Source organism: Lasiosphaeria miniovina, assembly GCF_030549165.1.
Source record: "Lasiosphaeria miniovina strain SMH2392-1A chromosome Unknown B0T26scaffold_2, whole genome shotgun sequence".
NCBI classification, from domain to species: domain Eukaryota; kingdom Fungi; phylum Ascomycota; class Sordariomycetes; order Sordariales; family Lasiosphaeriaceae; genus Lasiosphaeria; species Lasiosphaeria miniovina.
Window position 1 is genome coordinate 6,050,063 of NW_026848221.1, and position 26,093 is coordinate 6,076,155.

At 55.7% G+C, this 26,093-nt stretch overlaps 8 protein-coding genes across 8 annotated transcripts; 3 read left to right on the top strand and 5 right to left on the bottom strand.

The window, feature by feature from the left end:
* Nucleotides 1-566: 566 nt before the first annotated feature.
* Nucleotides 567-2,144, bottom strand: B0T26DRAFT_748743 (uncharacterized protein; the record flags this gene model as incomplete). Its single annotated transcript, XM_060445004.1, has 1 exon — nt 567-2,144. One exon carries the CDS (start codon nt 2,142-2,144, stop codon nt 567-569), a length of 1,578 nt encoding a protein of 525 aa, XP_060301401.1.
* Nucleotides 2,145-3,348: 1,204 nt separating this feature from the next.
* B0T26DRAFT_673061 (putative single-stranded DNA-binding protein 68k chain) lies at nt 3,349-5,458 on the bottom strand (the record flags this gene model as incomplete). Its single annotated transcript, XM_060439549.1, has 4 exons — nt 3,349-3,439; nt 3,514-4,971; nt 5,095-5,355; nt 5,424-5,458. 4 exons carry the CDS (start codon nt 5,456-5,458, stop codon nt 3,349-3,351), a joined length of 1,845 nt encoding a protein of 614 aa, XP_060301402.1.
* An 849-nt stretch (nt 5,459-6,307) lies between these two features.
* On the top strand, nt 6,308-7,549 carry B0T26DRAFT_673062 (uncharacterized protein; the record flags this gene model as incomplete). The annotated part of the gene is made up of 3 exons (XM_060439550.1): nt 6,308-6,986; nt 7,086-7,371; nt 7,423-7,549. 3 exons carry the CDS (start codon nt 6,308-6,310, stop codon nt 7,547-7,549), a joined length of 1,092 nt encoding a protein of 363 aa, XP_060301403.1.
* Nucleotides 7,550-12,075: 4,526 nt separating this feature from the next.
* On the top strand, nt 12,076-12,309 carry B0T26DRAFT_638927 (uncharacterized protein; the record flags this gene model as incomplete). Its single annotated transcript, XM_060437088.1, has 1 exon — nt 12,076-12,309. One exon carries the CDS (start codon nt 12,076-12,078, stop codon nt 12,307-12,309), a length of 234 nt encoding a protein of 77 aa, XP_060301404.1.
* A 2,613-nt stretch (nt 12,310-14,922) lies between these two features.
* B0T26DRAFT_698400 (putative cytochrome b5 protein) lies at nt 14,923-16,076 on the bottom strand. The gene is made up of 2 exons (XM_060441432.1): nt 15,589-16,076; nt 14,923-15,519 (listed from the first exon to the last, which is right to left on the bottom strand). The coding sequence occupies exons 1-2, from the start codon at nt 15,683-15,685 to the stop codon at nt 15,362-15,364; spliced, it is 255 nt and encodes an 84-aa protein (XP_060301405.1). The 5' UTR covers nt 15,686-16,076; the 3' UTR covers nt 14,923-15,361.
* A 1,734-nt stretch (nt 16,077-17,810) lies between these two features.
* Nucleotides 17,811-19,342, bottom strand: B0T26DRAFT_738864 (PLC-like phosphodiesterase; the record flags this gene model as incomplete). The annotated part of the gene is made up of 2 exons (XM_060443644.1): nt 17,811-17,832; nt 18,009-19,342. 2 exons carry the CDS (start codon nt 19,340-19,342, stop codon nt 17,811-17,813), a joined length of 1,356 nt encoding a protein of 451 aa, XP_060301406.1.
* A 1,300-nt stretch (nt 19,343-20,642) lies between these two features.
* Nucleotides 20,643-22,172, top strand: B0T26DRAFT_176413 (SUR7/PalI family-domain-containing protein). The gene is made up of 3 exons (XM_060433588.1): nt 20,643-21,189; nt 21,246-21,433; nt 21,492-22,172. Exons 1-3 carry the CDS (start codon nt 20,944-20,946, stop codon nt 22,015-22,017), a joined length of 960 nt encoding a protein of 319 aa, XP_060301407.1. The 5' UTR covers nt 20,643-20,943; the 3' UTR covers nt 22,018-22,172.
* Nucleotides 22,173-22,798: 626 nt separating this feature from the next.
* Nucleotides 22,799-25,223, bottom strand: B0T26DRAFT_748750 (P-loop containing nucleoside triphosphate hydrolase protein; the record flags this gene model as incomplete). Its single annotated transcript, XM_060445005.1, has 4 exons — nt 22,799-23,295; nt 23,695-23,909; nt 24,085-24,685; nt 24,743-25,223. 4 exons carry the CDS (start codon nt 25,221-25,223, stop codon nt 22,799-22,801), a joined length of 1,794 nt encoding a protein of 597 aa, XP_060301408.1.
* Nucleotides 25,224-26,093: the final 870 nt, after the last annotated feature.

Genomic DNA, 26,093 nt, shown 5'->3' on the forward strand with positions numbered 1-26,093 from the left:
TTGCTTCTAAACGCACATTTCAGCGAAGAACGGGTAGAATATGGTACTCCTGTGTTTCCCACGGCTAGATGACTGGACTGGACCTTTTTCCAAGTCAACGAAACGGCTTTTGGGGGAGTGGTGGTGGCGTTTGCAAAGAAAGCCTGAGAGACTTTTTTTTAAATTTTTTAAAGAAACGGTTCTTTATTTGCGAATAGACATGACGCCTGGGCAAAAAAAAAACAAGACAAAAGTGTGGACAATAAGGTCTTCAAACCTTGGTATCCCTCTTCTCTTGATTCCGTCCAACCCCTCCAACCCTGATCAAAGAAACAAGAAACAAAAAAACAAAAACAAAAGACAGAATGTCTTGTAATGCAGTGCTAAACCCCCTTCCCTTCCCCAAACTCGTGCCAGACAGTGTGACGACATTAGGTATATACCCATCTCTGCATAAAAAGGGACCGTGTCCAGGTTTCAACTCTCACAAACCAACAACTCTTACAAACTAACAACTCCCTCAACTCTACAACTCGTATGTCCGCCTGCAAACATGCCCGCAAACACCAGCCAAGTAAGATAATCATTTACCCCAAAAGGGCCCTGACACGCTCCTGCACCTGAGCCCTGCTAGGCTGGAACCCCGTCTGCACGACCACGTTCTCCCTGCCGCCGACCGTGACAATACGCAGCCACTGGGGCGCGATCTCAGAGGCCAGGAGCCGCACGCACGCGGCGCCGTCTTCCTGCGAGATGGCGTTGCGCAGCGAGTCGTTGAGCTTGATCAGCACCGCCGCCAGCGTGAACGAGATGCGCGCCTGGCCGTGGCCGCCTGTCGCCGTGCACAGCATGCCGACCACGCCGGCTACTTCGTCCACGCGGTGTAGCGCCGCTTCGCGCTGCAGTTGTGCGGCTGTGGGTGCCGTCTGTCCGCTCTGTGCGGCCGCTTGCTCCTTGCGCCGGATGCGGTCGAGGAGTGTCATCTTGGTGCCGTCGGGGTTGAGGAGGGCGGGGATTGCTGCTGTAGTGGTGGTGGTGGCCTGCTGCCGCGCCTGCAGCTTGTCCTGCTTCTCCTGCAGCTTGCGGACGACGCCGTTCTTGAGCTCCTCGAGCGTGCGCTGGCCGCGGGCGAGCATGGGCGCGGCCTTGGCGACCGACGCGCACGTCTTGACGGCGGCCTTGGGCAGCGTGGCCAGGAATAGCTGCGTCGCTTGGCCGCGGCCGCGGCTTTGCTGCCACAGCGCCCGCAGGCCGGCCTCGAACATGGCGTTGAGCGCCGCCTCGCGCAGCGGGCCGCGCTCGGCGTCGGCGTGGAACTCGACGCAGATCTTGCCGCGGCCGTAGTCGGAGAGGAAGAAGGGGAGTTGTTGTGTTGTGGTTGTTGTTGTCCGCTTGCCCACTGCTGGGGGCCACGTCATGACGCCGACGCAGATGCGGATGTCGTCGGCCGTCACCTTGCGCTTGCCCCAGGCCTGCGTGGCCGATGGGCAGAGCGTGCGCAGGTCGATGGGCGAGTTGCTGCTGTTGTGCGCGTACTGCATGCTGAGCGTCTTGAGGAACGCCGCCTGGAGGTCGACGAGGTCGAGGAGCTCTCGCGGCAGGCTGAGGTTGCCATCGGGCCCGTCGCTCTGGGCTACGCAGGTCTTGGTCCGCTTGCGAGAGGGCGAGGCTTGCAGGTTCAGGCGCTCGAATAGAGCCTCGGCTTCTGAGGAGTCGCTGTCGGGTGGCGTGAGCTGAGCAGGCTCGTCTGGCTGGAAATGGCGCTTCCTGCTCGACGAGGGTGTGCGTGTAGGGGTGTGGTGAACTGGCGAGCTGGTGACGGCTTCGGGCTCCGCAAATGTCACCGTCTTCCTCTTGCGTGGTAACAAAGTGGCAGACACGACTGGCGTCGACTCGGCCTCTTGGCGGGGTCGCTTGGGAGCTTTGTTCGTGATGGAAGGCACCAGCTCGAAGTCATTGTCCACCTTCCTCTTCCTTGTCGACAAGACAATCTCGATTGAGGATGTGCGTCGAGTCTCGAGCGAGGCTCCCTTATCACCGGGCTCCTTCCCGACGTTCTGGGCCTTTGAGACGCGGGTGAACTTGGCGATGCCTGCTGCGGGGAGCTTGGAGGCGGCCAGCTTTCCACGAGCTGGCCGCGCGGGCCGGGCAATCGCGCCTGGCATGGTTGCAGGGAACCGATGATTTATTCTTCTTGAGGTGGAGGACGGGAAAGATCGAAGGGGCTGGCTGGCTGGGTGGACCGGAGAGAAGAAATGGAAAGTGCAATTGCAGAACTACGGCGATGGAGTTGTGGAAGCAGGAGCAGACAAGCAACAAGCAAGACGCGGGAAAAGTCGGCCTGGAAAGGGCAACCTAAGAGGGACCAGGATTGCTGGCTGGGCGGGACGCGTCCTAGCGCGTAAAGTGCAACGCGAAAACGCGCACAGTCTAGCGGGGCTCCACAAACGCCCCGTTTGGCCTCCATTTGCGGCTTTTCAGTGGACGGCGACCAATCGTCAGGGGCCCGCCCACTTGGTGCTGTTAACATGGAAACGGACGGGGCCCTCTCGCGAGCCCCTGTAAGACGTGAAAATGCCTCCATCGTGAAGGAGACCATCGCAGCGCTTGCACTGGCCGGTCCCACCAAGTCACGCGTCAAACAGCAGAGCCTGATGCAATCACATGGTTACCCGGAACTCCAGGATCAGAGGGATAGCAAGCAAGAAGAAGTGATGCCATTGCCTATATTTGTTGGGTCGGACGGCTTTTCGTCGCGGCTTTCGTAGGGCAACAAATAAACTTGAAGCTTCCGGACAGCGGAGTTAAAATCGAAGTATCCGTGCCTCGGTGAGACTGACTCGTTGATACGTGGAGTTTACACAGAGCCCTCACAACAAAAGCCTCGGAATCGAGCAACAAAGGCGTGGTGGCAGAGTAGAAATCTTGTTCCTTCGGGAGAGTCTGTTCAAATCAGGCCCACGTCGACACCCTAACCTTTTGCCGTTCTTGCCAATCCCGCGTGAACTTCTGTTTACATTTTTTTTGGGTCTGCCTCACCCCCTGAGCATCAGATGCCTCGTCATTCCTCATGCACACAGGTTCCGGCTTAAAACAGCAATCAAGTATATATAGATTAGTGTTGGCCACGAAAAAAATCCAATACCCGGCGGAAGCACGTAGCACAAAGTCCAACAAGGTTCTCGGATCCGGCTGCAACTGTCTGTTCCTATTTACGTACCTAGGTCTAAATCATACATGCCGTGCATTAAATGCCATGGGCTGCCCCTCCGCCTATTTCAGAGAGGCACACCACATGACAAAGCAAAATGAACGTCGACGGCATGATAAATCGCCACGATGCAATGTTCACCCCATCCCATTTCATCCCTAAACGTTCATTAGCTTGATCAAGTCAGCAAGCTTGTGCGCTTCGGACTTGTAGTCCAACAACGAGGCACCAAGAACTTGGTAGCGAATCCTGCACCACATAACGTCAGTATACATGTCCAGCCGATACGGGACGAGGACAAATCAAAACAAGACAAAACATACCGCTGCTGGTCGCCATACGTGTCCATCTTGGCGCGGCATCGAAAGTTGAGCTTTCTGCAGTTTGCCGCCTCAAACTCGGCGACAAAGCGGCCGTCGTCCAGTTCGCGGAGCTCCACCATCTCGTCGGCCGACCTGCCGCCCATGATGAGTCTGGCCGTTTCGTCGAAGCAGCTGAGCCACAGCTGGCCGGTATGGTCGTTGATGTTTACACTCATAATGTAGCGGTACTCGGGCCGGTCGTGGCTGACGTTGCACTTCTCGCAGCGCCATGTGCCGTCGCCCATGTCTGTCACCTTCTTGTTGCAGCCCTCGCTGCGGCAGGCCGGGTAGCAAAAGTTCTCCTGCCGGATGTGAACAACGGTCGCCTTGAGCGAGAAAAATGCCGGCTCATCCATGCCCAGATTCTCGTCTTTCACCTCCGAGATTGTCTTGAGGTCGTCCTTGCGGCCGGTGGCGGCGCCCATAGATGCCAAGTTGCTGTGCGTCGCGTAGCTGTTGCTCCGGCCCGAGGCATCGTACCAACCCTTCAGACGGTGTGCTTCGGGAATGTCCGGGTCGACCGACATGGTGCCCGACGAGAGCAGCGACAAGCTGCGGCCGCCAAAGTCGCTGACGCGAGTGCCCTTGAAGGCGACGATGGACTCCAGGCCGGCATCAAAGTTAGTCGCCGTTTTTCCCCAGATGGTCACGCGCACCGAGTAGCCCGTGTCGTCCACCAAGACGAGCTCCCGCTTGTCGTACGGCTTCTGCGTCGTCTTGGACACGATTTGCGTCACATCCTCCACCTCCTTCAACACGCCAACTATGTCAACCGTGGCGTCCTTCTCCACATCCTTTAGCTCCTCGATGTTGCAAAAGTTGAAGCGGATCTGCGGCACGTTGGCTTGATCCTCGGCCTTCTCGATGACCGTGTCGCGCTCAAACGTGAGCTCGTAGTCGTTAGGCAGATTGCTGAACTGCTTCTTGGCAAGCTGAACCTTGCACGGGCTGGAGATGTAGTAAACATTACCCTCCTGCAGCAGCTCGTAGAACGAGTCCAGTTGGTCGTTGAAGCCCGTCGCCCGAATCTCGCCGCTCTCGTCCAGCAAGTTGACGCTGAAGAGCTTGCCTTCGCCGCTTGCCTTGTGCCATGTCTTGATATCCGATTTGCTCGTGACCCGCGCCTTGATGGTCCACTTGTGTGCATACGGAGAGAGTGCCTCAATGGGGTAGATTACGTTCGCTGCGCCAGGGCCGCCTGCGCCGCCTCCTCCAGCGCCGGCACGCGAGGGAAGCTGCTTCGGCACTTGCGGCTTCACTTCCTGTGTGGTAGACTCCTCCTTCGCGCCGTAGAAGCCGGAACCGCCGATGGTGGTGGTATGCGGCTCGGTGGCTCTGGTCTCGACAGCTACCGGGTCGCCGATCTTTTCCGGCGCGCCGAGGGACTCAATGATGTCGAGATCCAGGATGATCAGGACGCTGAAATTTGCTTAGTAAGCGGACTGGGCAGACGGGGCAGACGGGGCAGAAGGGGCAGACGGGACAGAAGGGGCAGACGGGGCAGAAGGGGCAGACGGGGCAGACGAGTGCTCGGCGACGTACTTCTTGCCCTTGAGAGATTGCGCCTGGTATGACTTCATGCGCACAATGCATCCACGCTGGAGAAGGCCGTCATGCACGACACGGTTCGCCTGCGTCGCCAACATGCACTGCACGTAGTTGCGGATGTCGCTGAGGACGACGCGGTACCGCTCAGCCGGGCCGCCGCCCTGGGCTTTCGCCTCGAGCGTCTTGATCTGGAGGCATTGCAGAATGGGGACTGGGAAACGCGTCGTGGCATGATTGGGATCGTTGAATATGGCGCTGGTAGAGGCAGTTTAGTCAGATACCGTCAGAGTTAAATGGCCGAGTCTGGAGGGAATGGTACTCACTCTATCGCGCCCTGTGTGACTTGTGATTCGGCCATCTTGTCTGTATGTGAAAAGATGGATATGCGAATTCCGCTTCTTCTTTTGGCAACAACAGCGGGTCAAAAGTGTAGGTCGGCACGGTCGCGATATTCGTTCTTGTCGCAGCGATGCGAGGGTGGAAACACAGGTAGTTTGGAGGGGTCGCGTTAGGTTGTAATGGCACTGGGCGCGAAGCGCGTCGAGGGGCAAGGCCATTAATTGCGGTTTAGTCACGGACAGTACATATAGTGGTTCTACACTGTATTTTCACACTGTTCTTCTATCTCGATCCTTCCTGCAAGTTCCTGGTCCCGCCGTTTAAAGGTGGCTCCTCCCTACGTGGTTCTCTAAGTAGGTAGGTACCTGGGTAGTAGGCAGCTAGCCTTACCTATCTTGCAACGGGAAAATGCTACAGCATCAGAACGAAAGACCCATCCATATAGGTACTAATTACTAGATTAGATTTAGATCGTTACTCGGGTGATATGTTCCCGAGCGGGCTCAACTCCTTCCATTCCGCCTTGGGCAGGAGTTACCGGAAATGGTGTGGGGTTGATTGGAGTTCCTCACGTTGATGAAGGGAATTTTTCCCAGGAACCGCCAATTCCATCCAGTCTTCTTTATTTTCCATTTTAGTCCCTTGCCTTAAAAGTTGTTACTGAACAGTACTCCACAATATACGAGTTATTTGGTCGAGAGACTACATCTCGTGTTGTCTTGCTTCGCGCGCCAAGAACTCGCTCGCGTCACTATATACCTAGCACATCCGCCGAGGAGTCAAATAAGAGACTTCTAGTTTCCCAGTCCACTTCTCCGCTTCTTCCTCTTCGCCTCGTTGCCGTCTTTGCCGAGTTCATCTCACCGCCATGAGCCGAATCTATATCTCCGCCCCGGGCTCGATTCAAGTTCCAGACGATCGGCCAAGGGCCCCCATCATCGACTCGCACGTCCATCTTTACCCTGCATCCGAGCAGACGTCGCTCGCATGGTACATTCCCGGTAGTCCGTTGTCAGGCCAATACTCTGTCGAGCAATATCACCAAGACACGTCATCGAATGACCCTGCTCCCGAGGGGCTGATCTTTATCGAGGCTGATCGCAGGAATGACCACTCGAAAAACTGGGCACGTCCTCTGGACGAGGTTCTCTGGGCACGGCGCATCGTCACCGGGCAGCCGAAGCCCAATGAAGGCCACAATCTCGGGGACGCCGACTTGTGTCTCGCCATCATCCCCTGGGCTCCCATGGACCAAGGCCCTGAGGAGCTCGAAAGATATCTCAATTTAGTACAGAATTTAGCTGGGCCTGCTTGGCCCAAGGTGAAGGGCTTTCGGTTCCTCCTACAGGACAAGAATAACGGCACTGGTCTGACCGACAAGTTCATCGGCAGCTTGAAGCTTCTGGGAAAGAAGAAATTCGTGTTTGAAGTGGGCATTGACGCTCACCAAAGGGATCTTAAGCAGATGGAAGAAGCGCTGGAGATGATAAAGCGTGCTCATGACGTGGAAGAGGGCAAAGAGGATGAGAAAGTAGTCTTCATACTAGGTAAGGATGCCGGAACTCCCACTATCACCTCGCTGACATGATCCCTCAAACTTGTGGCCTCTCGTGCGAACTTTAACCCATTACCTCCTGATACATTAGACCACATGTGCAAGCCCGACTTATCCGCTTCCGATGAATGGCGTTATAACTTTGTCAGAATCTTGTGCAACCTCAGCGATTGCGGGGGGAGCAACATATACATGAAGCTAAGCGGCGGCTTTTCCGAGCTCCCCGTCGACGAGAGAACATTGCCGGACGAGAAAGTATACGGCATCCTCTCAAGATGGTTACCCATGTACAGTGCATTTGGCCCAGCGAGAGTCATGTTCGGCAGCGACTGGCCCGTGTGCAACTTGGGCACTGGCCGCGGCGCATGGAGGAAGTGGTAGGTTTCCCGCAATCCATATTAAGGCAACTATTTTCTCACATCATTTAGGTATAACATGATCCGGATGATGTGTTATCACTCGAAACTGTCTTTGGAAGAAGAAACGATGATTTTCAGCGGCACTGCGAGAAAGGCGTACAAGCTCGACGATGAGACCCCAGTTGTGGTGGTCTAAAGCCTTGTTCTTGTGATTTTTGTGACGACTTTTTAGCCTAGCGTCTTCTTGAGTCGCGGGCATAGCAAATAGAGCTTACCAGCGGGTGGTTAACAGGATACACACTCGTATTGAGTAAGCTTATTAGCACGAGAATACGTCGTAAGAGGTTGAACCAGCACCCCTGTTCCGATATGTGCTGGCCGGAGAAGAGTTTTCTTATCCCTGACTGTCCACAGTGAAACAGCGCAAAGCAAGGAATCGGAGACCGAGGGCCACTGACGTGTTGCAAGATAATTGCCGACGGTGTAGTTTCAGCCGCTCAGAATTCACGCAGGGTGTTGCTGATACAAATAGCCGGCCCTGACGGTCGCCGCCTCCGCCAAACGACGCCGTGGCAAACGGAGGACGCCGATCTCTACCGGCCCCCAAACCGGCCGCGTGGCCCGGGCCGAAACACTCTCGTTTTGAAACAAAAGCCTCTCGGCGGCACATCCCCACAGCCACAGGCAGTATTGGGCCAACAAGCTCATAGGAACGGCCGGGGCCCCGTCGGTCATCTCAGCGAGAAGCTTACTTTCTTCAGTCCTGGGGCGGCTGAAACTACGCACAACGTTCTGTACCACAGCACGACGGTGAGTCGAGGTAGTCGCGCAGGCTTCCTTACGCCAAGCCATGACTGTACACTAGAATCTTCTGTTCCCCAGCGAGCATGGCAATGGCAGGCCGTGATTTATCCGTTATTGGCCGGGGCCGCAATGGGCCAGGTCCAGTGGACCACGGGCGACTCGATTGAGAGGCAGCAGGGTGGGTCGTTAGGCCGGCAGCAAAACCAGGAATTATTAGGCTTCATGCTTCGGGCGCATCATCGACGGAGCCGGAATGGTGCAATCATTCCAACATGACACACGGTAATTGCGTTTGCGGGAGCCATGGCGGGCTAGTCACCTAGTGTAGCAGTCTCTTCAATTCCGTTCATGTTCTGTGACAGACGAAAAAGCCTTGGAACGTACAGAAAGCAGCTGCCGGTGGCTCAGGCTTTTTGACTAACGAAGCGAAGTCAAATGACGTGGCGCTTCTGCGTGAAGACACGGGATCACAGCGATCAACCGCCAGCCGTCGCGGGCGGGCGGGCTGGCATTGCAAGCCTCTAGATCTGATTCTTGGCAGCGCTACCACGAGGGCGGAAAATCTGGGGAAAGCCAAGCCCTGAAATAACTAGCCGGAAATCTGCGCCGATATCCGAACAAGGATGATCAGGGGGCTGCAGGCCTTGCAGGGAGCCACCTGGGGCCAGCGGGCAATTGCCTGGTTCCAGAAGGTTTTTTGAAACGACCGAGCAACGGGACGAAGCAAGGATGCGAGCGGAGGTTGTGGACATCGGACGACGGAGCGGTAATGAGACAGCCTCGCCTAGAAAGAGCGGTGGGAGCAAATTCGTCCGTGTGTCATGATGGCATGAAGGCATGCGCGCATTTCCTTGATGCAAGCAGAGCAACAGCAGAGGCAGAAGGAGAAGCAGAAGCAAACATTGGCGGCACATCCAGACCTAGTGCAGCTACCAGTCCGAGCAGCATGGCCACGCCGCCTCAACATGCTCAGCTCATCGGAAACGATGACTCAGATCGATCGAGAAACTTCGAGAGCAGCGAGGGCAGCGAGGGCGGCCAGGCGGTAAGTCGGGTTGTAACGAAGACATTCGGCAGCCCCCACGCAGCTGCGACCTCCGGCCGCACACAACTCCGACGGTGGTGGCAGTTGAGAGCCAATTGTTGGGTTGCACGGCGTGGCCTAGTATGCTTCGCCGCCTTCAGAACACAGCTAGCATTGGCACAGAGACACAGGTGCGGAAACCCGCCGTACGAGTATGACTTGGAGCGTTTTGGGGCCGGCCTGGGCGCTAGATCAAGGTAGCATCACCTCTGCTTATGCAAGGACCCTTCTTGAATGGCGGATGGATGCCTGACATTTTCGACACCCTGTTGCTTTGTTTGTCCTACAAACAACGAGTGAGCACCTACTAAGTAAGGTACGTGAGAGGAGGCAAATAAAAGAAACAAGCGGCCCGGAGCAAAGGTTCCACTAGACGGGAAGACCTCTAGACCGCCTCGACGCCCTTGGGAATGGAAATGATAGAAAGGGAAAGAGGAGAAGGCAAGCAAACAAGAAAAAGAAAAAAGAAAAGTGAGGCGTGAGCAATGGGAAGGAACGTATGCTAATGGAGCTGGCAAATCTCGGCGGTATACTCGAAACTTTGACGCCGCGCGACAGGCAACGACTGGGGCTAAAAGAAACCCCAAGGGGAAGTTCCCGTTGGATTTCTGGTGTGATGTGATGTTGGGAGGGAAGCTGAGTCAAAAGTGGGTACGTATTCAGACGAATCGAGCCAACATTTACCCCACACAACTCGACCCCAGCAGAGATTTCCGTGGGCGTGGGCTGGACTCTCCGTGGAGCCCCAAACGGCCCCCCCCAGAGACAGTGCCCAAACAAGGAAAGTGCGAGTGTGCCCCACGGGGAGAAATATTGCAATCGGTGCCCCAAAGGTACAGCACTGTAAGGAGGAGTCTCGCCCTGTAGCTGCCCAGCCGGCACACCACACCGGTGAGCGACCAGAGTGACACCTTCTGCGGGCGGGATTGGGAGACGGACGGGGGGGCAAAGCACTTTGCACCTTGCACCATCCTCTTCCCGTCGCGTCCGTCGCCCACCGCTTGTTCAAGTTGCCATGACCAACGATGATGTTCCAGGCTGCAATAAAGGAGCTTACCACCTGGCTTCTTGGCATCTCGCCGTCCCCGTCGTTCCCGACGGATCCTAGCTTGGGAGCCGATTACCACTTATCTCCCTTTTTTTCCCCTACTGAACACGTAATTTCCCAGCGGACCAGCCAGTTCTTTGTCATCCCACGTAATCTACGGCCTTGCTGGATATTCTGACGCAGGTATCCCCGACGCCGTATCCCATCCACGGGCCTAACAGGCGGGCAGTCTCACACACAAGGCAGAGGTGCAGTTCTGCAATTTGGAAGGTGTCGGCCGCCAACGAGGCGTCTCCAGCCTTGTTGGTGAACGGAGTATTACCTGGTACCTTAGTGCCGGGTGTAATCCATCCATCCACGGATACACATTAGGGTACCTTGCTAGCGGGCCCCCCACAGGGCCGCGGCCCAAATACGCCAGGGGGGAGCTGACAGGTACTGAGCGTATTCTGGTATCGGCCACTTTTCATTCTTTTTTTTTTTTTGCGGTAGGAGTATCCATACCTCCCCGTCTTGGTGCATTGCTTTTCCCGAGGTAGTTCCTGGGGGCATTCCTCTGCCAGGCACTGCCCGCTTCTGGGCCGATAGACGGCGAATTTTATTACATGCCTCGTTCCCGTCTTTGGCACACACGTCAGTCGGCGTGTCCTTGTCCTAGGCTTGTGGTTCGTCAGGGATGGAAATGGCAAGCACTTGAGGAAGTCCACTGCCCCGGGCAAGCAACCAAGCAAGCACGCACGCACGCAACACATGGAGGCCAAGGGCCCGCTGGGACACGCCACGCCAGCACCGTGCCTTGCCTGTCTTTTTGTCCTAGGTTGTTGGACTTTCGTCCCATTCTCACGCTCCCTAGCGGTACAGCTGGAGCCCTGCCCTGGCTCGGCTCGTCTATTCGTTTGCTTTCCACGCCCTCTCCGTGCGCACGCAGCTGAGCGGCATGTGCCCTCAGCATTTATCAAGCAAGGCTCCCCCAGCGGCACTTTGAGATGTGCCAGAACCGCCCACGCATCCTTTTCTACAACCTAGACACAAGCACCTCAGTCTCGCTCCTCCCAAAGTCCGGGGTAAGGCAGGTGCCGAGTTGGTTGTACAATACTGCGTACAAATACCTTGGGTTCCCGCCTTTTCCCCAGAATTCTCCTTGGGCCGCACCCAAGGTTGTTGCTTCGTTTCGTCCGCACCCCTGCTCCTGGCCGCCTTCTCCCCCTTCCCCCTTCCCCCTGCTCCTGTTAAACCGCCGGCCCGGTCTCTCGGGCTCCCTGGTCTAATATCCTGCCCTGCTCTGCTACACCTGTACTTAAACATCGAGTCGGCCTTGCAAAGACCTGCCCGCCTGCCTTCCTGCCCGCCTGCTTTCCTGCCCGCCCGCCTGCCTGCCCGGCTTCCTTCTCTGTCTCCGTCTTCCGACTACTGGCGTCATCGCTCACTCAGTCTGCCCACTCCGAGGTCTTGTTGACAAGCACAAGCCGATTCTCCCGGCCATCCCCCGGGAACGAAAACCTTGGGCAGCAAGTTTCACAGCCGAACGCAGGCCAACAGCCTCTTCTCGGTGCGCCGCGAGCTCCCGAGTATTAATATCGCCATTATTGGTCTTGCATTTGCCCTCCGCCTTGGCTCCGTGCATATATCTTGCCAGCCCGCCCGCCTGCCTTGGAACCTCGGCAGACCTCGAACACGCAACCTCACGCAGCCCACACTCTCACACCAACCAAAAGGCCTTTGCCTGTGCATTCAAATACTCGACCATTCCAAACACCGGTCTGACCCGACCTCGACCTCACTCACAATGCCTTCTACCCAAGTCGCATCGCCCATTCCTGTGCCGGCCCCTCGCGAGAGCCTGGCTATCATCACCTCGCAAGACCTCTTCGCCAGCCTGAACGCGACCCTTGCGTCCAAGTCGGGACAGCTGGTTACCCCCATCCACGCCATCCAGGAGGACGACTACTCGGTCCCGGCGCCTCCGCCGCCGAGCCCCGTCAGCTTCCGGGACCACTGGCCCGCGTCGATGCGCCGTTGATCACTTCTTCGAGCTCCGTCCTCCAGCATTCCATTTTCAGGCGTTATATTAGCAAGGGCATGGGTTTTCATCATATCACCAGCTCTATGTACACGGACATGTACTAAGCACGTTTTTCTCGGCGCGCGCGTTTTGCATTTCTCTTTCCGCGTCCATCTCCGAAAACGTTTGAGCGAGGAGGTCAGAAAAGCAGGGTCAGGGGCGCTACACAAAAGTAACGGGGGCATTTTAGGGTAACCGCGTTCGCATCACATCACTTGGGAGGCTCATTGTGTGTACGGATGGACCAAAGGGGAAAAAAGCAGTATCTGTTGTTTCTCTTCTCTTTTTTCTTTTCCTGAATTATTACTGTACTTTTACGTCGAGGGTCTGTGTGTGTAGTTGGAAAAGGGGGGAGCGGGGGTGGGCCCCCTCCCCTGAATATTCGATGTGTTGCTAGTTTGACACGAGAGAGCTGCTGTCTAGTCTGGCATGGCATGTCACGGAGCTCTCGTGAAAAAAGGGGAATATATCAGTTATCGCCCGTACTTACAATCAATCCCCGTGGCTTTCATTTTCATTCTTTTTTTTCTTTTTTTCAGGTGAGAGCTAGCGTGCCCTTTGCGACCTATGACTAGTGTATCACAGCCAATTTCATCGCTCGGGTTCTTTTTATCGTGGTTGAGCGGGCTGCTAGTACGCGCATGTGATAAGGCGCTGGATTGGTTTGTTCTTAACGAGATGCGCGGAAACTAATAAGGCAAGAACCTATCAGAGACCAGATAGGGGCAAAAGATTGCGGGTGATGGGCGAGCGAATTGGGGCCGCCCGTCGCTCCGTCCGTCAAAAGAAAAGAGGAAAGAGAGAGTGTGTATGATTGAGGTGGTGTAAATAAGCAAGCAAGGTAAGTAACCGAGATCTCCGAGCCCGGGCCGGCGCGAGCCCGTCCTTCTGCGATGGGTGTGTGTTACGTGCGAGCCCTTTTCCTTTTTTGGCTCTTGGTTCTTGGAGGGGAAGAATTGGAGAAGAGGGTGGGAAGGGGAGCTAGCTGCTAGCGTGGCTAGAGGAGGTGAGGTACGGGACGGGATGGAATTGGTTTCCTGTTTCTGGAAACAATGAGTTTCTGTCGTCTTCTGTTTGGATGCTAGCCATGCCCGTATTTCACGACAACATTTTCGACAACTTGGCTTTGCACACAGCATGCGGCGCGCACGTGGGAAAAGGAGAAAGGGGGTATACGGATGTCGGGATAGGGGGACTAAGGTAGCTGGTGTCTAGCGGGTTGCGTCTGGCTCACTAATTCTAGAAACAAAAAAAAAAGTATTATTTTCACTACTTGTGTAAGTAGGTGTGGCGGTACAGAACTCTCTCTCTTTCTGTGTGTGGGGATGTTTCGGACGTAGGGTGCGGACGACGTGGCATGTGTATATCTAGTGTGTCCTTACATGCATACCTACATGCATACCTACATGCATACCTACATGCCTAGCGAGTAAGGCAGTTTGCTCCGTGTGTAACACAAAAAACCACGGCTGCCGTACAGGCACTTATTACTTACCCATCGGGTTTGTCAGGACAGAGAAATAAGCAATACCTACCTTGGCCTTTGGAAACTGCCAGGTAGGTAGGTATACGGAGGGCGTCGCGGTATTGTAACCATGCAACAAACAACCCGGGTCCCTTAGTACGCAGTATCTAACGGCGTGAGTCATACTCCGTATAAGCCCACACCCCGTCCTTCGGATCCGAACGGTGCGAGCCGGAGAAAGAAAGGAAACCCGAAACAGGTTTGCCATTTACATATTGTCCGTTGCCGGCCCATGCTTTTAATGGGAGATTCGCACCACTAGGTACTCACAGCAGCACAACTAGCTCCCATGCGCGCGGCTCGGAGGGGTCGGAATGAATGGATGGATAGATGAGTAGAGTCGTTCCCTTGCAACATCACTCCCTAGGTACCTATGTAGGCAAAGCTATGACCATGCACGGATGTAGAAGGGACCCAGAAGAAGCAGAACGCTGCTGGCCCGTTTGCGTGAGTGAGTCGGTGTGCAGTCGTTAACATGTCACAAAAATATTATCGTCGGTTTTCTTTTAGACTGGTCTCACCTTAATGATTATTATTGGCAAGAAAAGCGGCTGGCCGGGCTTGGCTTGGCTACATGTCTAACCAAAACAAGCAACCAGTCCTCATCGTCGAGGAAGGCTGAGAAGTGAATGAGACAGGAAGTTGACGGACAAACTTGTTTCTGCATGTGAACAGCAATCCGAGAATACGTACATGAAAAAGGGGGTGGGAGGGTGGTGGGGGGCGTCTTTGTTTCCTATCCCGCGCCGGGTTTGTCCTGTCCGTGGTGCGGGCCAGCCCAAAACATTTCAGCCCCAGCTCTCACAGCACGCAATCCTTGTGTTTTCTTTTTGACATGTAACGTTCAAGTTCGGGCTGTTTCTTCTAGAACCGGAGCACTGCCGCGCAGTCTCGCTCACTGCCAATGAGCAGGATCCATTCCGCAGTACCGAGTACCCAGTTAGAACACCGAGGCCAAGCCGTGCTGGGGACCCGAAGAGAGGGATCAAATGGTCTCTTTGGGCTACCTTGGTTCTGGGTTGTGGGCAAGAGTTAGAAATCTCAGGTATGGACACAAGGTAGCTCAAAATACGAAATCTGCATTGCTGCAATGACATGCAATAGTATCAACGCTATGCTGCGCTTCAACAGCCGGCGAGCCTCTAAACCAGCTCCGCTCCCATGAACCAACCGCCTCTAAATAGCACACACGAAAAGAAACTATGCAAGCCCGACACTGCTATCTATCTGCCCACCAGCCAAATATTCAACTCCCAGATAGCTCCGCGTCTCCGACTGCAACGCCCGCTCGGGTATACACACACACACACACATGCACTCCCTCCCTATGACGTCAGGGCTGCTGACACCGAGGCTCAAGGCCCCCTCCCTTTCCCCGAGGCCTCCCTTTCCCCGAGGAGAGAAAACATGCAATCCCTTAACCACGGAATCCCCCCACCTCTCAGACAGAGACAGACATAGCCACCAGGTAGGCAGGCAAGGCATCTATAACTTGGCCGTCTCGGCGAGGGTGCCGACCTTGAGCTTGTCGCCGTACTTGTCGAGCACGTTCTTGCCGTGGTATTTCCAGAACTGCTTGGTGGCGTCCTTGCCGGCCATGCGCTTGAGGATCTTGGCGCCGCCGGGGTGTTCGTCGAGGAAGCCTTGGGAAGTGTTAGTCACCCATACGCATTACATCTACAGAATAGAAACTGTGCGCGGGAGGGAAGTACCTGTGATGTCGTATACGCCCGTGTCGACGATAATGTACAGCCCCTCACTCTCGTCCGTGTGCTTGGCCACGTCGGCCTTGGTGAATGTTTTGGACATTGCCGCGTGATGTCTGGTGCTGGCCAACAGTCGGATCGGATCGGATGAACGGAGGGAAGATGAGAGAAATAGAGGTCAATTGGCTTCGTTGCGGCGACGAGCAAATCAACAGTTGCGGGATTCTACCGGCATGTACAGTTCAGCGTGTAAGTGCAGGCGTGGGCGTAGGCATAGGCGCAGGCGCGTGAAGCAACGGCAGCGACAGCGAGGATGACGACGGGGAGATGATGGGATTGGGGGCCATGGTGGAGCCGGCGGATTGTCAATTGTCGACTGACAAGTGGTCCGTCGCCCTGCTTGAACCTCGGCTCGTTCGTCGGTGGGGATGGACAGGGGGAGGGGTTGGGGTTGTTCCCCGCAGACGTCATTCCCGACACTTCGGGGTGCGGAGGACGCTAGACCGATTTTACCCTAGACTGACTGTCGTAGGTGTGTTCTCGTATCGTCAAAGGCTAGCGAGGAAGTGAGGATGAATGTTGAGTTTCTTTTTTTTTCTTTTTTTTTTTTGCGGGCTACACAGGCTCTTTTCTCTTATCGACTCCCCATAAACCTGCATTATACATAAGAGAAACAGACAGTAGACAGCATACAGCATGCTCAGCAGCGCTCTACGCTTCGAGTTCTCGCGGCATGGCAACCGCTACGGACGACATCCATGCTTCAAGTTACAACAACCCGGACCAAGTCTGCGCCTAGGTTATATTCATGAACAAGCCAAGGACCTAACCCGACAGATATAACATTGTGTCTTTCTTGACTAGAAAAAAACATAGACACATTGTCAAGGAAATCCCATCCCGACAAATAGCTAGGTAAGGTAGGAACTGCAATCAGTTCTCCCAGGCTGCCGGGAGGCAGACACGGCACCTGCAGTCACTGTGGTACCCCCCCGCTATATTTCACGCATTAGAAGCCGCTTCAATAACTTCTTGCGGCCGAGGTATATAGACGCCTAGGTACCTAGGGATGGGGGGATTTCACAAAGAGGCTGGCTGAGGTGGCTTACATCTGCAATGTCTGCATTCGCAACCTTCGATGCAGCCTAGAACTGGACATCGGCGAGTGCTTTCCCGCAGGAGTCTCTCAAATCTTGGGTAATTGTGTGATAAAGGGATTATGTCAGGGCGAGACCCACCGTTGTCGTCCTCCTGCACCGGCTCTGGCTTCGACTCTCCACTGCCGCGGTTGCGAAGTTCCTGCTTGGGGCCTTGCATTCTGTCTCGAGTTCTTGGATTTTTGAGTGGCTGGGTAGTCGAGGGCGGGTGACCGACTCGAACGGGAACAGTCTGTCCCTGATTTGTCACCTCGAGATGGTTGATTAGGTCTTGTCAAAATGGGATTATTTCGTCAGAGACCAACGGCAGCAGGAGCTGAGCGCCACGCTGCTCATCAGCCTAGCCCCTATAACGCAATATCTGTAACTACATTGTGTTAACATCCTTCAAAGCCACTCCGTGACACAAAATGACACACGGATAACTGGTCTCAGGATGCTGGCGATAGATAAGAGGGCACCACTTGGGAACAGGCCCAGAGCACGTAAACTTTGGAAAACACCCAATTGTTCAACCTCTTTCCGCAGCTAGCTGAGTCGTTCTCTCAGTAGTAGTTGCTCAGACTGAGACTTGGCAGTGCCGTACTGAACTGGCAAATATTCAGGGGCTGGAGTGTGAGCTGGAAAGGTAGGTAGGTACCTGTATTTAAACCACGCCGCCTCCTTCCACAACCACATCCTCAATCACGTCGTGGTAATAACTATACTATTTTAAGGCGCGTAACTGGGTATTTACAGTGTACGATTTGGACCTTGGGGCTACCCACAACGGGGAAGAGAGGACATCACAAAGACTTTGAGGCAGCACAGTATTTCTTCAAACTACGAGGGCCGACATATAAGAATGCTGTAGCTCTGGCAATAACCTGGCGTGCCCGTGCCTGGTATAATGGTCATGCGGCTATATATATAGCGTTTTTGAAGAGAAAAAAGCCTGGAAGGTATCTAGATCTTTTCCTGGTTAGCTCAAAGTCACTCTCTGGACCTACGGTGCGGAATGACGCCTCCTACGGTCCGAACAGACCTCCTATGTATCATATTAGGTAACCTGAGCTCCGCCCCCAGCACCTCCTAACTAACCGGGTATTGTTTTCTATTTGCACATAAAAGGAGAAACAAGTTAACAATTCAACCACGCCGTAAAAACCGTCAACGCCGCGCAATGCTCCTCATATCCACCGGAAATGGCCTGCCAGAACAAAATAAACGCATGAAACACGCTAAACCATCGCCCAGAAGACGGCCGCCCACGCCAAAGATGCGACCCACAGCAGGGGAGACACGGCGGCGGCCGGCACCCTCGCGGCAGCCGACGACTTGCCGCAGCAGGGCCTGTTGTACGTGACGTTGTTCATGCGGGCGGCGACCTCGAAGACGCTGCCGGGGAAGCCGCCGTAGTTGTAGTAGTCGACGTTGAGGACGGTGGGGGGGCGGCCCCAGTCGGCGTCGCAGCCGGCGGCGGCGGCGCCGAGGCTGCCGTAGCCGGTGGCGTTGTTGGTCTGGTTGAGCTGGGACACCGCGGGCACGAGGACCGAGGCGCCGAGCAGCGAGACCTCGACGTTGAGGTTGTGGTTCATCAGGTACAGGCGCTTGCGGGCGTTGGCGGGCGCGAGGTCGGGCGGCCGCTGCACGGTGCACGGGAACGTCTGGTTGGTGGGGTCGAAGGGCGTCTCCCACATCTGCGAAAACTCGTCCATGAGCCAGGGGTACGCCTTCTGGTCGGCCATGTAGTCGAGGAGCATGACGACGCGCTGGCCCGACAGGATCATGGACGCCAGCGTCGGCCAGCTGTCGACCGACATGGGCACCACGGGCGGCGTGTACACATACTGCAGCAGGCCCGTCGACTCGATGAAGGGCACGTAGTGGGCCGGCGTCGAGTAGTTGCCGTTGCCCAGCAGGATGGTCACGACGTCGTACGGGTGGGCGGCGACCCAGTCCTTGACCGTGGTCAGCCAGTCCGTGATGGGCCCGGCGTCGAACAGGTCGCAGGTGGTGTGGCAAAAGTGGGGGACGGAGCCGTTCTTGGGCCACTGGATCTGGGCCTGGAGGAAGCGGACGCCGTCGTTGAGCTGGTCGACGACGGTATACTGCTGGTTGGCAGCGGCGCTGCCGGGGCGCACAAAAGGGCTGTTGTGGCAGCCGACGACGGTGATGTTGCTGTACTTGCGCTCGCAGAACTCGGGGTAGTTGTTGCAGGGCCGCGTGTTGGTGGGCTTGGGGGCAGGCGACTCGACGGTGGTCGAGACGTTGCCTGCGGCGGGGCTCGAGGTGGGGACGGAGCCGGTGAGGTATGTCACTGTCTGCTCGGGAGGAGCAACGGTCGACGTGGACACGGTGCCGTTGGCGGCGATGGTGGTTTCGAGGGCCGACGACAGCGACGTCGTGGCCAGCGTGATTGTTGTTGAGAAAGTCTGGTAGGAGCCGGTGGGCGTCTTGGCCTCGGACGTGGTCTCTGACTGCGACTCTCCCGCCTTGGTTCCCGTCAAGACGGTCAGGCCTGACGATGTTGTGTCCGCCGAGGCCTGGCAGCGGGCCACGCGGGCGCTGAGGCCGAGAGCCCAGAGCAGGCAGCCGAAGCGCCGAAGCGATCTCGACGCCATGATCGACAAGGGCGAAGAGGGAGAAGGAGAAAAGAAAGAAAAGGAAAAAAGAGCAGCCCAGCACTGCACTGAACCTTCTGCACTATACTACACAACGGCGAAGAGAAAAGCAGTTGCCAAGATGGAGCTTGGAAAGGGAAAGCACAGAAGCCAAAAGAACGATCGATTTGATTCACCCTCCAGCAAGCTCAGGTCACGCAGGACCCGGTGGCTGCTGGGCCCAGTCCCCAAGTGGATATAAGAAGTGTCAAAAGCAGCTTCAATAAATGCATGTTCAGCCAGCCAAGAAATCCTCAAGCAGGTGCTTGGCATGGCCTGCCCAATGATTGCCGGCCCCACCCACCCCGAGACGCAACGCTACCTGCGCTCTGCCGCAGTCTCGAAAAGGCAAGAGCTGACCTAGGCCCTGAGGTGCCCTGACAACCGCGCACTCTATCCTGCCCTCAGTCCCAGCCCTAGCGGCAACCCAATGGCAAGCACAGCTGACGCGCGCTTGCAACCAATCCCAGTCGTCACAGGATTCCCCAGTCTCACTCGCCAGCCACAGAAGACTCTCTCTCGCGCTCGGCAATTGCTTCAGGCCCCTTCTCTCAGAAGGCATATCGTGTGTAGTCCTGTGTTTAGTCAAGACTCTTGTCTGGGGTTCGATTCCAAGTTCACGTCCTCGACGTGGGTACAATGACGTCTGGACTTCAGACCAAACCCGCCTTTCGTGTAGCAGCTAGCGATGCCAAGTCGCAGTTCGGCAGGCCGGGACTCCGCGCTAAAGCTCCTAGCTAAACCCGCAATCCGAACAATGCTCCGTCCGTTGTGGCACCACTGCCGGACGGACGTGTAAAACCGTTTAATCCATCCACACTGACTTTTCCAGAATGACGACGGGAAGAAAGGAAAGGGAAGGGACGCAGAGGATCGGATGGCCGGCCAATTTTGAACTTTGAACTTTGTTTCCGCGGATCGCTTTCCCAAAACGGAACCCTCAGCTGTCTCCACTGCCATCCGGCTCCCGTCATGGTGAAATGGTAAAAAGAGGGTGTAGGGGCCCGGGAGCTAATGGACGCCCAGTCTAGGCACGACTCCTCGACTCCGCCAGATGCAGGCGCTGCTCCCAAGCCCAGCCAGAGCCAGCCCAGCCCAGGTCCCACGCGCGCCAAAAAGGCTCCAGCTGGGCGCAGATGTGTGATGGGTCCTGTAAGGTCCCCTAACAGGCGACATCATTCATCGCCTCCAGGAAGGAATAAGTTTTTTTTGGTATTGACTTTGGGAATCCTTGACTTTTTCTTTCTTTGAAACCACGATATCCACATCTTTGTATCCGGGTGTGCCTGGATCTGTGTTTCTCGACCACCCTGCTATGCTCTTGGCTGGCAGTGCCGAGTACCTGGCAATAAGTCATTGCAATCAGGAGCAGCGGCTTTAGCTTCCCCCCAATCTCCACAAACACCCTCCTGGATTGCTGTGGTGATCTGTGATCTGATCTGACCTGATCTGATCTGATCTGGTCTGATTTGGGCCGGGCTGGCCCTCTCGGTGACCTTTTTCGTATTGGATACAAAAACGGCCAAGAAAAAAAATAAAGGCTAAATAGGAGAAAGCCTAACATGGCTTTGCCGTCGATTCTGCGGATCCGGAGGAGAAACCAAACAGAAAAGGCGTCTTCGCCAGCGGCGAGCGCACCTCCGCCGCCGCGGCCGTCAACGTCAAAGGAAGAAGAGCTGCAGTCTCCAGCACCACCACTCAACCCACATGTCACCAAGGACGACATCAGGCGCGCGACGAAGCTGCGTCGCGGCTTCGCCATCAGCGCCTCTGTGTCCTATGTCCTGTCGTTCATCTTCCTCATGCTTGCAAGTTGACCTCCCCTCCCCCCGGTTTACTGGCTCCCAACTAACACCAACCACAGGTCATCATCGGCAACACGTTCAACAAGCCCGTGCTGAGGGACATCTACTTCTACACGCTGGACCTGACCGACATCGTGCCCAAGTCGGTCCCCAATGCCAGCCTGATCAACAGCATCGCCCAGAGCATCGGCCTGCACGACTTCTACCAGGTCGGCCTGTGGAACTTTTGCGAGGGCTACCAGAATGAGTGCGCACCCCATCTGCCCCCCTTTCATATCCTCAGCCAGCTGATATGTGCGTCTCAGGGGCATCACGTACTGCTCCCCGCCGCAGAACCTGTACTGGTTCAACCCCGTCGCGGTGCTCATGAACGAGCTGCTGGCGGGCGCCACCATCGCTCTCCCAACACAAGTGCTGACCATCCTCGACGTGCTGCGCATCACGTCGCAGATCATGTTCGGCTTCTTCGTCACGGGCGCCGTGCTCAACTTTTGTCTTGTCTTCGCCTCGCCGCTGGCCGTGCGCTCGCGCTGGTGGAGCCTGCCGCTGGCCGGGTTTGCCGGGCTGTCGACCGTGTTCGTGGTCGCTGCCGCCATCGCCGTCAGCGTCATCAGCTTCGCCTTCAAGTACGCCGTTACCGCCCAGCAGGACCTCAACATCCGCGCCCATGTCGGCGTTAGGATGTTTGTCTTCATGTGGCTCGCCGCCGGGTTTACGATCTACTCGTCGCTCGTCCACGCCGCCATGGGCTGCTGCTGTGCGTCGCGCCGCGATATCGAGACGGGCCGCAGGGTCCTGCGCAGCGACGGCGTCATTGTGCAGGGCGGTTAGCAGCCGCGCGGGGTTCTGTGACCATGTTTTTGTTTGTCCTTTCCTTTTCGAATCAAGGCGTCGTGGTCGTGTAGATACTGCCTTTCTGGTTCGGCACATAGACGGCGGGCTGGCTTATATTGACTTGGTAGACTTTGGTTTGGGTCTCGTTTCTGCTGGGTATTGTTTGTCATGTTGTTAGCTGCAGGGTTTCTGTTACTAAAGCACACTCGCCCCCCTTCTTTATGATAGCCTCGCTCACTTGAGTAGCGGCATCTATAAAGACAACAGAACCTCGCTCAACCAACCCGCTCAACCTAGCAAGGCGACATGCACTACACCTGCAGGGCACTTCATCGGCCAAGCATGTTCACAGTCATCTATATAGGTGAGCCAATCAGCGATGTCCCCTGGTCCCGAGGCCCCGGGCCCGAGCTCTCGGCCGTTCGCCCTCGTCCCGGGGTCCCGCGTACTCCAGTGTACGGGGCCCTGAGACCCTCCTGATTAGGCAACCCCAAATAGAATGTGCTCTACTACCGTGCATTTCTCTAGGGACTCGTAACATAGTAATCTAGTTTGATTATATTACCCGCGCGATAGGAGCTTGCTCTCTATTTACTATATTACACTAACCTAGCAACCCCTTTTGTGGTGCCCGTGCACCCTTATAGATAGACGACTCAAACAATCGAGTAGTTTGTAATATCTTACTCGAATCTTCTAAATAGTCTAGTTCCTCTAACCCCTATAATCCTTCTAATACCCCCGGGCTAGTATCTTCGTCCTCGTCCTCGTCCTTATCTTAGACGTTAAGATTATCCATTATATACGTAAGCCAACCTTCCGAGGCTAGCCGGTCCGGGTGCGTCTCGATAAGTGTTTGCTCCCGTATCGCTAAGACCTTCTCGAGAAGGGCCACCGCTTCCGTAACCTGGCCGTTAGCCTGGTAGGCGACGGCAAGCGTATGCTGCGATCCAAGCCGGTCCGGGTGCGTCTCGACAAGTGTTTGCTCCCGTATCGCTACGACCTTCTCGAGAAGGGCCACCGCTTCCGTAACCTGGCCGTTAGCCTGGTAGGCGACGGCAAGCTCATGCTGCGATGTAAGCCGGTCCGGGTGCGTCTCGATAAGTATTTGCTCCCGTATCGCTACGACCTTCTCGAGAAGGACCACCGCTTCAGTAACCTGGCCGTTAGCCCGGTAGGCGACGGCAAGCGTATGCTGCGATGTAAGCCGGTCCGGGTGCGTCTCGATAAGTATTTGCTCCCGTATCGCTAAGACCTTCTCGAGAAGGACCACCGCTTCCGTAACTTGACCGTTAGCCTGGTAGGCGACGGCAAGCGTATGCTGCGATATAAGCCGCGACGGGCGCGTCTCGACAAGTGTTGTTTCCTCCCAGAAACAACACCTCTCAAGACAATCTACGCTTTCCCGGATCCGACCATCTACCCGCAAGTAACGGCCTATCTAGAAGTAGAGATCGTACCGCTCCTCTATATCGAATTCTCTATTCCCTTGAGCAAGCTTTAGCGCGTGCGGCATATACTCTCGCCACAGGTTACGATTCTCGTAGTCGTCCGTCGGAAACACCTTAGCAACATGCCGGATCGCTTTCGCCACCGCTTCTTCTACAAGCCTATGCTTCTGTATCTATACCCGTGTCGCTAAGTGGACTAGGCTATGTATATCGTAAGTCTCACCCTGCTCGCGCCGGTTAAGAAACGCGTATGAATATAGGGTTCCGATCGCATGCACCATCTCCTCCTGTGACTCCGCACTCGGTAGGATCGACCGCGGTATGCCCTTAGGTTCGATATGCGACATGAACATCAGGAGATCGGCCGCCGCGGTGTCCAATTTGCGGATCTGGTCGAACGACACGAGCCACGTAGTAGCCACAGCATTCCCTGTGCCCCTGTAGCGATTGTCGTCGTGGAAGTCCCTACTCATTAACCGTATCGTGTCTTGTGCGGTCCCTCGTAGAAGTCCTAGGTATTCCGAAATAGATTTCTGGTTCCGATTTAGGTAGGCCGCTGCTTGCGTGATTGCAAGGGGTATAAGCAAGCTCTTTTAGAAGCTCGGTTGTGGACGTCTTGTCGGAAAGCAGGTCTCGTCGCTGGAGGCACTTTTCTAGTAGATCCAGCGCTTCTCGGCCATCCATATCCGCCAGCTTAATCACGCCACCCTCGGCAACCGCCTCCGCCACCTCCACCGAACGTGTTGTGAACATAATTTTGCCATGCTCGCTTCGGGGCAAGCAGTCAATTAATCCAAGGCTATCCAAGCCCCCAAGGACCATGTCCAAATCGTCGGCGTTATCTACAACAAGGAGCCACGGCCTAGCCTTGTCCGAGCTCAGGTACTGCTGCACCGTTTCTTTGATATCCCAGTCGTCGGCTCGACGGATGCCTAGCCTCTTCGCAATCTCCGTGCAGGCTTGCTCGAACGTGGTGTTGCTAAGTGCCGGCAACCAGAGGACCGAGTATTGCGGGCGGTTCTTCTTCGCCCAGTTCGCCACCTGCAGCGCAACCTGGGTCTTGCCGATGCCGCCGAGCCCGACGACGGCGATCCTGCCGCGGCTGTGCGCCGGGCCAAACAGCCTCTGCTGCACGTAGAGCAGCGCGGCCTCCCGTCCAACGAAACGGCTATTCTCGGGTAGCGGGATGTAGTGGCAAGGCGAGGGGAAGTGGTCTGCAGACCGTTAACAGTTGAGACGTAGCATAAGTCTATTTTAATACTAACTAGTACTTGTTCCGCCTAGTTCGGCCTGTCCTGCCTGCACGTCGTTTGATGCCGATGGTGGCGCTTCGTGAGGAACTCTGCGCCCATTCCCAGCTCCAATAAGAACTGCTCTCCCCGGCAGTTCTTGGCTTCCTTCGGCAACCGCAGCCTGCTCAGCCGGTGCTATGCCGCTGCGGGATCCATATTCGGTCTCCACCAAGAAGTTCTTCACAAACTTCTTAACCGACCGCTGGTTCTCTCGGAGATAGTTATGTGTATGAGCCGAGATCGTGCTCCGCTTTTCCCAATCTGACAACGTAATATCCTCGAGGCCCCTTTCGACGTTAAACCGAGAGTACTGGCTAGTGTCGCCAAATTGGCCATCTAGCCTCTGCGCAACCTTCTTCGAGGACGTGGCCATGTCCTTCAGCGCTTTGAGGATCGATAGTCGCTTATCTTTGATGGCCACGACGTCACCGAGTCCTGTACCAATGCTAAGGACGCGCATCTATTCTCGGCTGGGGAACTGCCACTTGGCCTCATCGATGAGGATTTCGCATGGATTGTTGTATCCGAACCCGGCGTCAACGAATTCAATGTCATCACGCCCGATTTTGATCGACTTGAAGGTCGCGGCCGTCGATGTCGCCCGAGCCACCTGCCAAATTTTACAACCCAGGAAGGAGGAAGACGTGTCTTATGTTGTGAAAAGCGTAGGAAGCGTATCCACGTTGTCCTTTGTAATGGCCAACACGACCCTGCAGTGCATTAGCTAGGCTTATCTGTTGTCATGTTTGTCTCTCGCCAACGTACGTCTTAGAACAGGTCTCACTACGGAATTCCATCCCGCTGTGCAGACACGTCTCGACCGTAGTGTGCCCCTGCTGCCGCCTTTCGGCACACTCCACTTCGCTACAAAACTCTCGAACGGTTTGCTTGATCGCGCCCTCTAGGGCCGTCGCAGAGAATGCGCCGCTGGGGCTTGCCGGAAGTTTGAATAATCTCTGCTTGGGTGTGAAAGCTTGTTCGGCAATTTTCTTATATGCCGATATACACTCTTCGACGGTCATGCCTAGTCTCCCCAGCATGATCGCGGTGATGCTTCGCAAGGGTTAGCCGAATCCTCCACGGAGTAACTAACACTTACCCCCCCGTGCTCGTGCCGCCGATGAGATCGAAATGCTCGCATGGCCTCGGCGTGTGCTCGAGTCGGCGAGCTTCGCGAATCTTTTCCATTATATCGCCGAGGATTTGAAGGCTAGAGATGCCGCGGATCCCCCCTCCATCTACGCCCCGTCAGCGTCAGGGCCAGCGTCAGCAACCGAACGTCGGAGCCTTACCGAGCGAGAGAATCCTCAGAGGCCGAGAGGCACTAGCG

Bases quoted from the DNA above. Each gene is read 5' to 3' on its own strand.
- B0T26DRAFT_698400 (XM_060441432.1), bottom strand. From the start codon at position 15,685: ATGTCCAAAACATTCACCAAGGCCGACGTGGCCAAGCACACGGACGAG. The intron at 15,520-15,588 runs GTACTTCCCTCC...ACACTTCCCAAG, and splicing joins GGGCGTATACGACATCACAG to GCTTCCTCGACGAACACCCC.
- B0T26DRAFT_176413 (XM_060433588.1), top strand. From the start codon at position 20,944: ATGGCTTTGCCGTCGATTCTGCGGATCCGGAGGAGAAACCAAACAGAA. The intron at 21,190-21,245 runs GCAAGTTGACCT...CACCAACCACAG, and splicing joins CGTTCATCTTCCTCATGCTT to GTCATCATCGGCAACACGTT. The intron at 21,434-21,491 runs GTGCGCACCCCA...TGTGCGTCTCAG, and splicing joins TGCGAGGGCTACCAGAATGA to GGGCATCACGTACTGCTCCC.